At 37.7% G+C, this 14,990-nt stretch overlaps 1 protein-coding gene across 2 annotated transcripts; it reads right to left on the bottom strand.

Moving 5' to 3' along the window:
• Positions 1-260: 260 nt before the first annotated feature.
• On the bottom strand, positions 261-14,412 carry LOC122161913 (dipeptidase 2-like). Of its 2 annotated transcripts, XM_042821682.1 has the most exons (11): positions 14,230-14,412; positions 8,970-9,240; positions 8,104-8,230; positions 7,515-7,644; positions 7,045-7,186; positions 6,140-6,209; positions 5,549-5,725; positions 4,966-5,053; positions 4,235-4,310; positions 3,207-3,342; positions 261-1,991 (listed from the first exon to the last, which is right to left on the bottom strand). In XM_042821682.1, the coding sequence occupies exons 2-11, from the start codon at positions 9,098-9,100 to the stop codon at positions 1,794-1,796; spliced, it is 1,275 nt and encodes a 424-aa protein (XP_042677616.1). In that variant the 5' UTR covers positions 9,101-9,240; positions 14,230-14,412; the 3' UTR covers positions 261-1,793. The 2 variants fall into 2 exon arrangements, with proteins under 2 accessions (XP_042677616.1, XP_042677617.1); XM_042821683.1 differs by lacking the exons at positions 8,970-9,240; positions 14,230-14,412 and having other exon boundaries at positions 7,515-7,618; positions 8,104-8,213.
• Positions 14,413-14,990: the final 578 nt, after the last annotated feature.

Here is a 14,990-nt window from a genome sequence, read left to right as displayed (position 1 = left end):
AAAACTTCTCTCCAGGTTAGGCTGCATTTGAATGAAGATGAAGCTAACTACCCACCTCCAGGAGCCTTAAAGCCTGTAGGCTTGAATCTATCTGACTTTCTTCTGTCTACCGTGGCGGAACTAGCTTCCAATGCAGAGAGGCTCAGTAGCCTCACAATACCATGACCTTCCTTCTGCAGCAAAGTTGCACAGGGTTTATTTCAGGGCTTCATATGGTTTTGAACTTTACACTGTTTTGTGAGATTGCAACAGCATCTAGAAAATTTTAAGCAATATTTTATTTAATTTCATAGTTTTCCATGAGATTACAAATTAAATGTTACACAAAAGTCAGAAAATAAGCACAAATACACTACACATAAAACAAGGAAGTAAACCACAGTTACCTGTACTATCATGAAATCAGAACAATACAAAGGTATTATCCACAACTTCAAGGAGACAAATGTATTTTGAATCCATGCTTCAGTAATGGGAAAAAAGAGTAGAAATTAGGCAGGAAATTGACAACACAGAAATAAAAAGGCATCTTACATTTCAAATATGCAATTGACTTACTATCACAGTACTATTTTTGTGAACAGAGACCATGGGTGGCAGTTTTCCAGCAGCTTTTGAAACTATTAGCAGAAGAATGCAAAGTAAATATCTACCTTATAGCATTTATCATTTGACTAGCATCACTTGCTGTAAAAACAATTTGTGATACCAGTTAAGCAGTATTGAGAAGACAGAACTTGTGCTGAAATTCTCCACTGTATGTCCATAAACAGTCTTAGTATTTGTTGAGAAACTTTCTTAAAAACTTGGTTTGTTTGCACTAAAATATTCAACACAGCTTGCAAATAATTCCTCAAGTGCCTCTAACATATTCAGAATATACTTATCAATGAGACCAGCCTATCAGATGAGCTAATTAAGCTTCATTTTGAAGCAACAGCAGGAACTGTCTTCCTCCAGAAACACTACTGGCACACATACACAGGAATGGCCATCCGCAGGAGCAGCCTCAAGTTATTCTAGAGAAAAACTGACTTGCTGTTTCAATTCTGTTCCTGCTTGACATTATCCTCAAATTAAACAAGAGTACCTACAACACTACCTGAACATCTGCTCCTTTATTCTGCTAACATCCGAATATGAGCCACCTACCTTTTCCCTTCAGTAATTCTCCAGCTTCCCATTGTCCTGGTCAGGGTTCAAAAATGAGTTTAGTACTACAGAATAGTTCTCTAAAGCTAAATGTAGGTATGAAAACTGAATTCAAGTATCCACATTATCCAGTTTGTTGTCTAAACTAAAAACAAAAACCAAAAAACACACACACGCACTCTTCTACACCTACTAGGGTGGGGGTGTCTTCTTCTAACCAGTGGTGACTCCTGTACCATGTAAAAAGAAGTTATGTTTGACAAAATCCTGGTACAGCTGTCTCAATATCATAATCGTGCCCACTAAAGCCTGTGTGGTACTGCTGATTCTAGACCCTGGTATTAACATCAAATGCCACAACATGTGTACCAAAATCATGTGTCATGTAGTACAGGATTTATTAAGCACAACTATTTTCTATTTACAAAGTTGCTCCTGGTTTGATCAGGGTGATAGAATTTCTCACTTCTAATTCTAAATGCTTTTGCCACAACATTTAAAATCTACGCTAACTTTCAAGTGTGCAGGTGAAAGTATGGAAATGGTATTAAATATTCTAGCCTAGGTCTACATTAACAGCTCGTCCCTCAGAAGGTAACTAGTGGCATTAATTTTCTTCATTCTTTCCAGAATCCACAATACTATAAATAATAATATAGTATTAAATATGGTACAAATACAAGCGATAGACTAAATGACTGTGCCATAGAAGGAAATCCAAAAGACCTGTCAGGTTGAATCTGAATATTATGTAGGTCTAGGCGACAGGAATTTTGTACTTCTTCATGAGGAATTTCACTCTCACCCACATCCATCCATTCTCCATTATTGTTCCGCACCTAGAAAAATTCAAAAGATTGCCCTTGAAAGCCAGATTGATACGATGGCAAAAATCTTAATGTAGCTGGCAAATTCAATGCTATTTCAAGTGAAGCAACTCAAACTGCATTGCAAAAGCATATTTGAACTCGAGTAAAACAACATCATTATCCTCATATTTGCATTCCAATGAAATATTTCACAGTAATAGTTGCAAATGAATTATAGCAATAGTCACAGTACTGGCTTTTCTTTGCCTCAGCTTCCACTACATGCAAATGCATTAATTAAAAGGCCGTAAATAAACAAACTCATAAGCATTCTTCCATAAGTCAGCTCATATCCACAGGACAGAATTTCAAAGATGTCTAATTCAGAAGGAAGATGATCAGAAAAAATCGCATAGTCTGATTAAGTATGATGAATGTCTGCCTTTTCACATCAGGTTGCCACATATACAACTCAGCAACAGGCAGATATTCTGGCAGAGTAGTTGGAATAGTACAAAACTCCTTAATTTCTTTACACATAACATACCTCAAAAAGGTAAATGGGAAAAAAAATACATTGTCTATAAGGTCTTGTGTATAATACCTACTTATTAAATTCTGTAAAGAAAAACAAGAATAGGCAGGCAGCTTGCAATTTGCAACCTAGACCTTTTGAAAAGTTATCACTTAGGGTATTCTTACTTTTTTCATACTGTCTCTTTTCTTGCCACTTCTCCCTCATTCTTCTTGACTCCTTTCTGACATTTATACTTCAAGTTTGCTGTGATCTAGTTGTTACACTTACTGTCTGTTAGCGACCTAGTCATGACGAGCCATTTGGAAAGGAGACTGATCCTAGGACAAGAACTTAATTGATTTTCAGGAGTCAGCATTCCTTACTGCATCAACAAACACAGTTAAGAAAAAGGTTTATGTGGTAGGAAAATCATCAGCTTCTCCAAAGCGTGCAGTGACTGTGTTTAGAGGTCAATTATGTTTACTTGTCTAGACTACCCCAGAGAGAAAAGGCCCCACAGAGTTCCATCCACTCTCTCTCTCTCACTTTCCTTTATTCTGCTAATATTCTCTTACATCTCAGTTTCTTTCCTGGTGTTTGGAATTACTACTTTAAGTACTTACTCTCCCTCATGACTCTCTCATTGTATATATAAAAAAACCAATACATCAGCAGTATCTCTCTTCCCTTTAGTAAGAATCAGTATTCGGTTTAGTTTTTAGTCTTACGTTTTCCACTTCCCTGAAGACACGGAGGAAGTTTTCCTTTAAGACCCCTTTTAGTTCAGTTTCATTCCACCCTCTTCTAAGAAGTTCCTCAATCAAAGAAGGGTATTTCGAAACATCTTCCAGTCCCTCAGGGAAACTGTTGGCAAGAGCCACACAAGAACATTCAACACAGATCGCTTAAAAATGTACCAAAATATTTAAGTAGTCTTTTGCACATATTCACTTTTAGAATGAGCTTTTTTTATACCCACTTCTTCCTCTGAGATGTCATAAAAATGAAGAATCCAACTGATGTAACACAAAGCAGGACTGAGACAACATTGAAGACACTTTTTCGCAGAGAGGATCTCAGTAGAACTAAACTATGCATTCTGGAAGGAACACGCACTTACGTGCAGGCAGGACAACAGCATTGAACCTCCTATATGTGGCCTTGAGAGTAGGAGGAAACATCTGTATCACCAGATACAGTTGCCCAGGAGTGAACAGAAAAGATTATGTTTTTGACAGTTCACTATGTTCTGCTTTCCTCGAGCATATGCCAAGGATAGCTGATTGAGCCCAGAAGGCAGGGGTGGTTACACAGCCCCAAGGCATTTTAGGCTTTTCCCTCTAGAAAGTAACAGCAGAGAGAAGAGTTTTGCAGCAGTCCCAGAATCATAGAATGGTCTGGGTTGAAAAGGACCACAACAATCAGTCCTGGGGTAACTCATTTACCTTCTGAAGGGTGAAGCATATTTTCTGTAATTCATCACTGGTCTGGAAGAAGGCACCCTCCATCATCGTTTCTGCATGCACAAACTGCTGCCTACAGCACACGTTTGCAAAGCTGACTATACATTAGGGCTGGTGTCCTCACTTAAGGCACTCATTCTTGCGTGTAATATTTGTGTCCTTTCTTCATAAAGCTTGTTTTAGCATTCATCACAGGACAATGTACTAAAACTCTTTTAGTCTATCTTCTTTTTTTTCCCAAAAGGAATCAAAATTTAAAGAGCAAATATCAATGTGTTTATGATTTTACCAACCGTTCCACTCCATCATAGTCACCACCAATTCCTATTGATTCTGAACCTGCAATTTTCTTTATGTGATCAAAATGATCTGAAAGAAAATAACAAAGAAAACAACTTGTAAGCATATCCCAGGAAGAAATAATTCAGTTCAGACATACTGGCACCAGACTACTGTTCATAAACATGTATTTGTAGTCAAATTATTTTTAAAAATAGCTCAAAAGACACCCTGATAATAGTGGTTAAATTTTAATAGCACAGTCGATGCATTCAGAATATTTACTCGTGCTCATCTGGGTATTCTATGTTACAAAGTGCATCAGATAGCAGTCTTCAATATAACATCTAAAGCAGTGAGATATAAACGAAGAAAAAGACACAGTCATCTCTGCACATTTATTCCCAACAGAAAGCCCAAATATACCAACAGATTTTTCATTACCCATTACATACCAGTGTTTTGGACTCTTTAAGTGGAAAGATTTAAGGTATTTTCCAGCAAGTAACAATTACTTTGGGATTAATAGTTCTTGGCTTTATGTAGGAGTATCAGTCCCTCAAGCTATGCACCCTGTAGCTCTTGCTATAGTTTAAATGAACATCAGCTCCAAAAAGACTCAGAGCTGGGATAGTGTGGGGAAGGAAATAAGCAAACAGTACCATTTACACAGTCTGAAAAATGACCCAGATGGCAAGAAATTCTTGGAAGTCACCCACAGAAATCAAAATTATTCACTTCAAACCTGCTAGGGTAGAAACATTAACAACTTTTCTGCCACAGGCCAGTACATCTGCATTGAATGTCACCATAATAATCCCCTTGTTCTTTTTCTGAAAGAAAGGAAGAGACTGGTGATGAGTGTCCATATGTGTGTCCTGCAAACGTTATAGGCATCTTGTGCAGAACCTTTTCTATCCATCCACCAGTGAGCATAACAACAATGTACATCAAAGGTCAGATGGCAACACAAGGCTTTGCCTTTCTGCCCTTCGCCCTGGATTCATTACATCCTCATATGGCCTGAATCACCAGAGTCCGGTGACAACATCAAACAAACTCTATCAGAATTTCAAAGAATTTGCGACCACTTTATTCTTGTAAAGAAAGATAAAACACAACCCAAAGAAGATACTTCAGAAGTGAACGTGTAACTTGCTGCTCTGGGATCTGCTTAAATCCAGTTCATAGATGAGGGGGTGAAATGTAAACACTGTGATTTGCATGTATAAATTTGCCTCAGACTAGTCAAACACTGGCACCTCCCCCTCATTTTGTTGGTTTTGGTTTGTTGTTTGTTTGTTTGTTTGTTTTTTTAAAGCACTCACCAGGTTCAGGAGGATATCATCAGGAACATTTCTGGAGTGATTACAAACAGAAAATGCAGAAGAATGGCTGAAAATTACTGGTGCTTTTGAGATACGTAGTGCAGTTTTTGCTGTGGAATATGAAGTATGAGATAAATCTATCAGCATACCCAGACGATTCATTTCCTTTACCACTTCCTAGAACAGATTTACAGACAACAGTGTCAGTATTGTGTTTCCTTAAAGGAAATTATTTAGATGATGTATGTAACCAGATAAATTCTGCAGCTGTCAGATTTATTCACTCATAATTAACTAGAATACCACCACATGCTCAAACTAAGCTTAATCAATCCAAAATAAATTTTTTGAATTGTTATTCACATCTCACTACTTCCACTTTATTTCACACATCAGAACTGTGTTGAAACAGTTGTTAGAATGAAATCTAATACATAAACATCACAAATTCATACTTACTGAATCCTAATCACTCCTAATTAGCAAGCACTTACAGAAATAGTTTTTAATGATAAGTTGTTCTTGAAAAGGTCAGAAGTTGTTAGTTGCATGAGAGATTGATTAGATTATCAATCAAAAAGAGATCCTTACTTGGCCGAATGCAGTCAAACCAATAATATTAGGATAAAAGTTGTGTATTCCTTTAGATGAAGATTCAGACCTTAAGAAGAGGAGTGAGAGAGGAGAGTCATATTCTGCAGACTACAATATCAGCTACTGAAACATCATATGTTATACACAATAAAGCCATATCACACAGCCAAACTGCGGGATAATGAGCTGCACAGTAAGTATCTTGTTCACATAGTGTTCCATATATTTACTGTTCAGGTCTGTTGCATGTTTGTGTAAAAATGACAAGCTTCACAATGACAATGACAAGCCCGAATTTTTCTGATTAAACAAAACTTCATCAGAAAGCAAAGGTGAATTGTCAGCTACCCGTCAGCCATAAAGCCAGTATGTTTCAGACTTCTGCACACAGCTTTCTTTTGCCTTAGTTTAAAGGAAGTTTGTCAATTCAACAAAGAGTAGGTACTCATACTCTGAGAGAGGAACTGAGTAACCATCTCCATAGCCGCATATGGGACCCATGATTTTGAGATGATGGCTTTAAAGGCTTCTTACTGCCAAGTTCTTAGAAAGCATTTACTAACTTTAAGCCACATTATATTCATCATCTTATTTTGTTGTTTTTGTCTGTTTTGACCTATGCAACCCTCTCTAATAAAACAAAACAGAAGGCAACTTTCCCGTTTTTCTATTGCTAACAAAGTTTAAAAGTTTCTAAATTGTCAGTGCAGGAAGCACCGCACAACAGATCCTTCAGACACCCACTTGCTACAGGACAGGTGATCGACCTCCCAACCCTGTCATCCTTGACTTCGTTTGGACTGAGTATGACACAGGCAGACTTTGAATCCACATTTTTCCCCCTCCTGGAACTGCCACCACATTGCATGATATGGTTACACAAACACATGCACATTAGTTACCAAGGAGTATTGCAGGAATGTGTTAAAGTCATGTAACGAACACCTAGGTCATAATACATCCTCAATGCTGCCAAACTGCTGTCAATGGAGTGACCGCCTTCTATTCCAATCAAACATGCAATCTTCCTACTGTCAGAGATACCTGGAAACATCAAAGTAATTCCAAAGCAATTTCATACACTATTGAGAAAAAATGGTTATTCAGAGTTGCAAAAATAATACTGATGTTTTCGTAAGACAGGAGCTTTATTTCAGTGTATACTTATGTGGAAAATTATCTTAAAGCTGCAGCAAGCCAGGGCTTTGCACAGTCAGATATTGTAGTTGAATAGAAAAATGGAAGTTACTCTTTAAACTAGGATAGCTAACTTGCCCGCTTAGTTTCTTCTCTTCTGCACATGCTTTTGGAAACCTAATTAAAAAAAAAAAAAAAAAAAAAAAAAAAAACCAGCTGCAAGAGAGAGTATCACCTTGGGAACTTGTTACAAGTTCAAGTTCTTCGTAGCTGTTACACATCCTCTTGACAACATCAATTTGCTCTAAGGTCAGACGCACAGCATCCTTGTTCTGAGCGCTGCAAAGAACATACACTGACCAAAACTGAAAGAGACATTGACAAGTAAACTAGATGATCTGTGTTCCAACTGGGAAGCTACAGATTGCTAATAGTGGAGTTCACAAGTACAGGTCAAAGTGATTTCTTACAGTTTACAAGCTACTATAATTTTTCCCCTCTGAGCAAAATGTTGTGCAATTCAGCTCTCCCAACTTACTAAACAACGCCACAATACATGCAGAAAAGCAGATGTAACTTTTTAAATATAATTCATTTACCAGAAAGCAATTGCTGCTGTTTTGATTAAGGGTAGCTGGATTATAAACACGAACATTTGCAATACAAATGACACAGAAAAGTGCCTGTTGCTTTTCAATATCATTTTGTCTCTCAGAACAGAAAGAGCCAGAGCCAGAGCCAGTAATACCTCTGTGATTGGGAAGGGAATGAGACAAGTGTAAAAATGTGTCCTCATACAGGCTCACTGCCATGACAGTACGTACCTGAGCTCCCACATAACCAGCCTTAAGTTTCAGAAGGTTCGTGTGTGTCTTGTTGATTTCTCTTAAGTTGACTTTACTGATTCTATTTTGGTAAAACATTCTCAGCCGTAGCACAAAGTCATTGTGGCTAGAATAGAAAACAAGTAGGGTGGAAATAAGTTGTTCCTCTTCTAATCCAAATGTAATTTCTTCTATTCATCTTAGTTTTACAGACCAATAACTGCCAATAATCCTGGTTTAACAGATACTAAAAATATCCTTCCTTTGCAAAGCATCTTTAATTCTTAAAGCTCCTTCTAATCAGGACAGCAAGAAAGCTTTATGCTTCTCACTTTTACTGCTGTTATGCATCTGTATTTATTTTTTTCCCCTCTATTTCTGAAGGAATGGAAGAATTAATATCTTCATTCTTCATGCTAATTCATGCCCATTCATGCTAATATCATCCACCATGCTCCTTAGAAGCAAATGTTCATTATAACCAGTGCTTCTGTTCTCAGGTTAAAACACATCAGAGATATCATTCCTTCTAGTTGTAAGGATACTCTTTCAAACCACGGTACCTGCCTCCTAACTCTGTAAAGAAGTCATCACTACCAAAGATGCCACTAAATTATGGGAAGGAGACAAGGGCAATTTCAATTCAGCATTGAAATCTCACCAGAAAATCACAAATGCATTTAGAGTAAGACATTCTTGCATTAACTAGCCTATGAATTGGAATTCTGTCCAGCTGATAAATCTCAACAGTAGCTAACTACTATGTGCCAGGAATAGTCTGCATCCCAACTTATCCTAACACATTTTAGCACCTCCTCCTCACTTATGAAGATTCATTGAGAGTTTAGTTGAAGACGTTTACATACCCATCAATTAAACGTGTATCTTGCATCAGTTTGATAGCTCTGTCTTTCATTGATTTCTCACAGATGAATGGCACCGTATCAAAGAGGAACATCAACAGCCACAGCAACAACTGTGTTGGATTTTGCTTCATTTGCAAGTTTGTTAAAGCAAAGAGATACCACAGTATTCGCTGACCACAATTAAACAGGAAAATTTCCAGTCTGCAGACACAGGTTTAACAGTACAAGCAGAGCCAAAATGCCCTCTTCCTGGTAAAGGCAGCAGTTGGTTCTGTAAGAAGAAAGAAACAACAATGAAAAGAACGGAAGGTGGGAACTAGAACAGTAAGATAGCTATTCTCCATAAAATAGATATTCTCCATAAAATTTTAAAATCTGTGGCTATTATGCTTTTGCACCTATTACCACTCCATAAACATTGCTGTTGTCACCAGCTGACAGGAATCATCTCCCCATTTGGAACTGATAGTGAGCCAGACAGACTCTAGACCCCCATTTCCCCAAAGCAGCTCCCAAAATACCATATGAGATAGTTTTTCTGTTGGAACAACTTTAACTGGTTTGTTCCCACTACTGAGGAAACCTGACACTGAAATGACATGGAGACATTTTTTGAGAAATTCCAAAAAATAAGCTTCTCCCTTATCAGCAAATTCCTTTTTTGTTGAAACACACAGCTCACCAGAGCTTCTGCAAAGGAAAGCTATTGAAACCCTGCACTTTCTCTAAAGTGCGCTTTGTGCCAAATTTCAGAGGGTCACTTTATTTCAACGAGGAAAATGAGAAAATGAGTACAATAACTTCAAGAGCAATCAAGGTATCATTTGTTGGTTAGTTTTTTTGTTGTTTTTTTTCTTTTTTTGTTGGTGTTTTTTTGTTTGTTTTTGTTTTAACACAGTAGTAAAGCACTTATACAACAGCTTTTTACGTGCTGAAAAACAAGATTTCACAAACAGGCTAGAAACACCTGTTGTCTAGAGAAAAGTAAATGTAAGATCTGTTAGGAAGCAAAAGGACATTTGCATGGAGAAGCTTTTTTCCTATATTCAGAGTTACTGGCAAAATTACCTATAAAGCTGTTTGAGAAACAATCACCTCCTTTGTACATTTTAGTGAAATCCTAATCTAGAGGCACCTAATGAATTCTTTCAAACCAAAGTTCTGCTAGGATTCTAATGTTGTGCAGCCAGAGCCAAAGTTTTTCCAAAAGGCAACAACAAAAAAGAAAAAATAATGCTAGCTTTTCATTTGTTGCTCTCTGAGTTAACGTAGTTGGTGTTTATAAACCATTTTCCAGTAGTACAATTTTTTTTGTTCTTATTACTAACAGAAATTGTTTTCATGAATTGCTTCCAGAGATAAAAACAAACACCAAATATCTAAAAGGTGATAAAATTAAAAGGCAAAAAAGACATAAGGCAGTGAAAAGCAGCACAGTGAAAATCATATTCTTAAGATTCTTGTATTTCCAGACTACCTACACATGGCTTGCTCCAAAAGCAATATCTCCTCGTTATTTCCAAATACAACAAAGAGCACAGTAACCCTGTCTGAAGAGCAAATTCTTACCTACAAAATGCCATTTTTAAACATAGTGACCACCATCAGCTCCACATATTCAACAGTGATGAACAAGAGCCTGCATGCCACACTTGTAAATATCTGCACTAATGGAAGTGACCCAATGTCACTGCTGCCACACACCACCCACTGCCTCTCTGTGCTCACATCCACTGGTTGGTCTCCATAAACATTCTGCAAGCATCAATGAATGTCAGTGGTGCCATTTTTTCTGCACAGAAGAATTCAGTTCCATACCTTTGCTTCATACGCACTTCCACATCAGATGCCATGGAACTTCCACATGCACTCCCACATCACTCTCATACATTCTGTTTATTGCAGGTGACAGGAGAACAGTGCAGTATACAAGAACACCTTCAAAAGTAACGCCTCCTATTTTATTAAGTTGGACCACGACAGCAGAGGCAGATGTCGGTGGTACAGCAGTGGAGGTTGAGCTTTTGCATCAATATTCTATTTCATCTTGCTATGTGACAGATGGCTGCAGTGGGGTAGACTGATAAATGGTATTTGACACAGAAGTGAGCATGAAGCATGAAGAAACAACTTCACAACTTAGATTTAGAAATACATAGACTGCTATTCTGAAAAAATCCTTCTACTTTGATGTAAATTGCTTTTTTAAGAAGCTGTGTAGGCCTTTTCTGTTCCTTTCACAAGATTTGGGAGTGTGCTAAGTTGTGCACTCATCTGTCAGAAAGTACTTTTGAAGAGAAGTATCTAACCCTATGTATGGAGAAGTTTAGAATCAATCCTGAAGTGGTGTAGGAAAGAAGACATAGGACAGGTGAATAAACACAACAATATGCAGAAGGTCTGCAAAGCAGGCAAGTAAATTGCTCTTCCGCATACTGCTTTTGTTCACTGCCACATCTTTATGCTTGTACACAGCAAAAGTTACTGGAAAATTCATTTTCTCATGTTGTTGTTTCTTTTTTTTTTTTTCCTTTTTTTTTTTTTTAAATACTGTTTTTAGCAGAAAAATATTGAAATGCCATTGGTAACCACTGTGATGTGTCAGTTCTGAACAAGCAGACTTCAGTTTTTACTTTCACTCAGACAAACTGAATACTGGTCTTGTTCAACATCTTCATCAGTGATCTCAGTACAATTGCTTTCCAACCCCATCATTCTTCTGTACGCAGTGTAGCCACAACAATTTGGAGTATCAGACTTAGAAAAGCCACCAGTACAAAGCCCAGAAGAAATGAGTTTCTGAAGAGATGGAATAGGCACAGTCAGTAAATTCCTGACAGCCTTGATATTAATACTTGTGTTTGCTGAATTATAATGCTCAAATGTGCAATAAACTAGAGCTCACAATTTGAGCTAGTAATAATGCCTGAAGAAAGTTCATCCTCACACAGTCCAGATAAGCTGAGAGCTCAAGTAGGTAATAGTAGGGTATTTGCTACTGAAGTATAGGAGACTGATTGCTTTGCCCTTTAAAACAATTCCCTCAGAACTTCTCTCAGAAAAGGGCAACTACTGAATTCATTTCCTGTTAGGTTTCCACACTTTACTGTTGCTTTTTTTCCCTGTCCATAGTTTCTAAGACTTTGACACATTCAGATTACTGAATCCAGTAATTTTTAAATAGATTGGAGCTCTACAAATGCTTCTTATTATCTAAAGACTGCAGATGAGAACTATTTTCTCAGCAGTCCTAAATAATTTAAATTCTTCTGACGTCAGGACTGATAAGCATTATGGTGTAAACGCAGAACAAACCAGAATAGCCTGCCAACTACTTCTACAACACTGTCAGAGCACATACCATCAGGCAGAACTTCCTCCAGGTTAAGAGTTCTGACCTCTGTGTTGGGAGGGAGATCCCCAGGCGGAGTAGGCTGGCCTCCTCTTGCACAGACACAGCAATGCTTCTTTCCTAGACTGCAAACCAGAACCCTCAGAACAACATGTACTTGAGCAAACAACTCTTCAGGGTTCCCCTCTGCAACTGTACTCCCAGCGGTATGGATTGCATTAGGTTCCAAAGATACAGACAGAAGACTGCATTTGAAAGGGATTCCCTTCTTTCCAGTCACCCCATTTGGGCCCCCTGTCACATGCTTCTATTGTGGTTTAAAAAGTTTCACTTCTCCTGTGATCCTCTCCATGCTGGCACAAACCATGTCCCCTCCTGACTTTTCCCAACAATTGGGTTTTTTTAGTAGGGTTCTGCCAAGTTTTGAAATATTTCCCATATTTTTCAGATGTTTTTCTCCATCATTCAAAAATAATGCTACAAAGCAGAAAGATACACATACAAAGGCTATGAAGATGACCATTAATGAGCATTAACAACTGAGTTTTACCATAATGAGTATACTGCTCTCATAGGAAGTAATGAACTTTCCTTCAGCAACACAAAGACGCTTGCTGAAGTACTTGTGCCACAGTGGAGTTTATCCCCATATCCAAATATGAACTCTCAAATAACGGACAATTTTAAAAAGAATGTTTTCAAACACACCACAAATGTTTTATCTTTTTGTACTTGCCCACATTTTTTCAAATCTGAAAGAGAACACAGTTCTGTTTCCTTCTGATTGTGACACGCAAGAGAAAGATTATGGGGAACAGCAGTTACTGGAAATGTTATCATTCTTGTAGTCCTTCTCAAATGGGAGTGCAGCCCTTGAGAAGCTGTTTTTCTTCTATAAACATATATCAGAAATATATGGACATTGTAAAAACCCCAAAGCTTAAACAAAACAGCATTTCTATAGAACTGGAAAAAGCAATATGTTAAAGCACACATGTAGACTTGTTACTACAACAAAAAAAAAATCTTTCTAATTTATAAAATGTTCGTTTTGTTCTTAACATTAAAGTATGTAAGATGTTAAAGAAAGGAGAAAAAAATTACTCAAGCATCAGAACTTATCACAAAGGCAAATCAGCTTTTGAAGACAATCTTCAATTTCAGATTCTTCATTTTAGAACACAACTCATATCTGCAGCCTCTTTCTCTAGAACTCTATCAGATCCTAAGAAAATGATTGAAAAAGGACATTCATTTGTTCAAAATTCCTAATGAGAAAGTACCAAGCCTTCTTCATTCAGTAACATTGTTCTGATGCTACATAAATCTGTTACACACTATCGATTTGGATCCAAACACTCACTCTTTTTCCATCAGTATTATGTCCATAGAGATTTTCAGGAATACTTTCAAGCATGAAACATACCTGCACGTTCCTCAAGCTGTTCAACTACTAACAGTAATCACTTATACATTACCAAGTCTCCATTCTATGTATTTGTTCAAAAATGCTATGAGAATTTCCTACTTAACATTAGTCTCAAGTCATTATAACTCAGGAACACACAGTAACAGTATTTTCTGTTTCATGCTGATACAGCCTGTGTAAAATATTCTTTATATTTTGACAGTAGCACTAATTTATCTTTAAGACTATTTAGGTAAAGAGGACAGTCACTTGTATCTTTATTCAGAAACCACTTCTTGAAAACTGAAGGAGTATTGTAAGCACCAGGCTAAATTAAGAACATGATATACAAAGCACCCGTACTTGAACAGCAGTTAATATAAAAAAAGAAAGCAGTACAGTTTTTTTTCCATGCTGACTGAGCAGAGTTGAGAAGTGGATGTTGACATGAGATTTATAGCTTTTTCTTGTTTATCTAAAGGCTCCTTAGAGCAGGTTACCTTCTTAGGAAAATGTAGCAGAGTCGTAATCCACGTTCCTCTTGTCGAATGCAACTGTTAAAGCCTGGCACCAGATCCTCCTGGCATCAGGACAGCAAGCAAGTAATGTCCTCTATTTCTTTAGCTCACACATTACAGGCTTCACACACAACAGGCGCCTGGGGATTGCCCCTGCACAGGGATGAGGTCTGTGAGAAAGTTTCCAGCTCAGCTACCGCCCACTCACACAAGCATCGGGCCGCACCGTGCGTCCTCCCTCTTGTGGCAGACTTCTTGTACAGTACATCATGTGTCTGTTCATAAAAAGCGATGCATTTAACACCACTCTGTTTTAGACAAAGGTGCCTTCTATCACAGACCGATTTATTTTGGAAGGGATTTTTGAAGGGACATCATCTAGTCCAGCCTCCTGACTGCAGCTAAGCTAATTTCAGTGTTAGATCAGGTTGCTCAGACATTTATTCTGCCTTCAAGGAAGACCATACAACCTTCCCAGGCTCCTGTTCCAGTGCTCAATTGTCATATTTTTTCCTTAAATCCACTGGAATCTCCTCTTATGCAAACTGTGATGGTTGCATCTCTTCCTCTTGCTGATCTGCTTAGAGAAGACTCTCAAAATTGAATTTGTAGGAAAAACAGGCACAGTATGCACTTCACTGATGACCTGATTTTGCCACATTTACTATATTCTGGACCTTGATGCTATACCTACCAGGTTTTAATCAGGACTCACAGTGCCATTGTATAGAAGTTAAAATACT

The sequence above is a fragment of the Centrocercus urophasianus genome, unplaced genomic scaffold (assembly GCF_019232065.1).
Source record: "Centrocercus urophasianus isolate 14NV4802_14NV808 unplaced genomic scaffold, USGS_Curo_1.0 seq_2, whole genome shotgun sequence".
Classification (NCBI taxonomy): Eukaryota; Metazoa; Chordata; class Aves; order Galliformes; family Phasianidae; genus Centrocercus; species Centrocercus urophasianus.
This window is presented reverse-complemented; position numbering and strand designations above follow the sequence as displayed.

Excerpts from the sequence above, each read along its gene's own strand:
- LOC122161913 (XM_042821682.1), bottom strand. The coding sequence starts at position 9,100 with ATGAAGCAAAATCCAACACAGTTGTTGCTGTGGCTGTTGATGTTCCTC. Across the intron at positions 8,231-8,969 it reads GATACACGTTTAATTGATGG|CCACAATGACTTTGTGCTAC; the intron begins GTATGTAAACGT and ends TTTCTATTCTAG. Across the intron at positions 3,343-4,234 it reads GACTATGATGGAGTGGAACG|TTTCCCTGAGGGACTGGAAG; the intron begins GTTGGTAAAATC and ends TCTTGCCAACAG.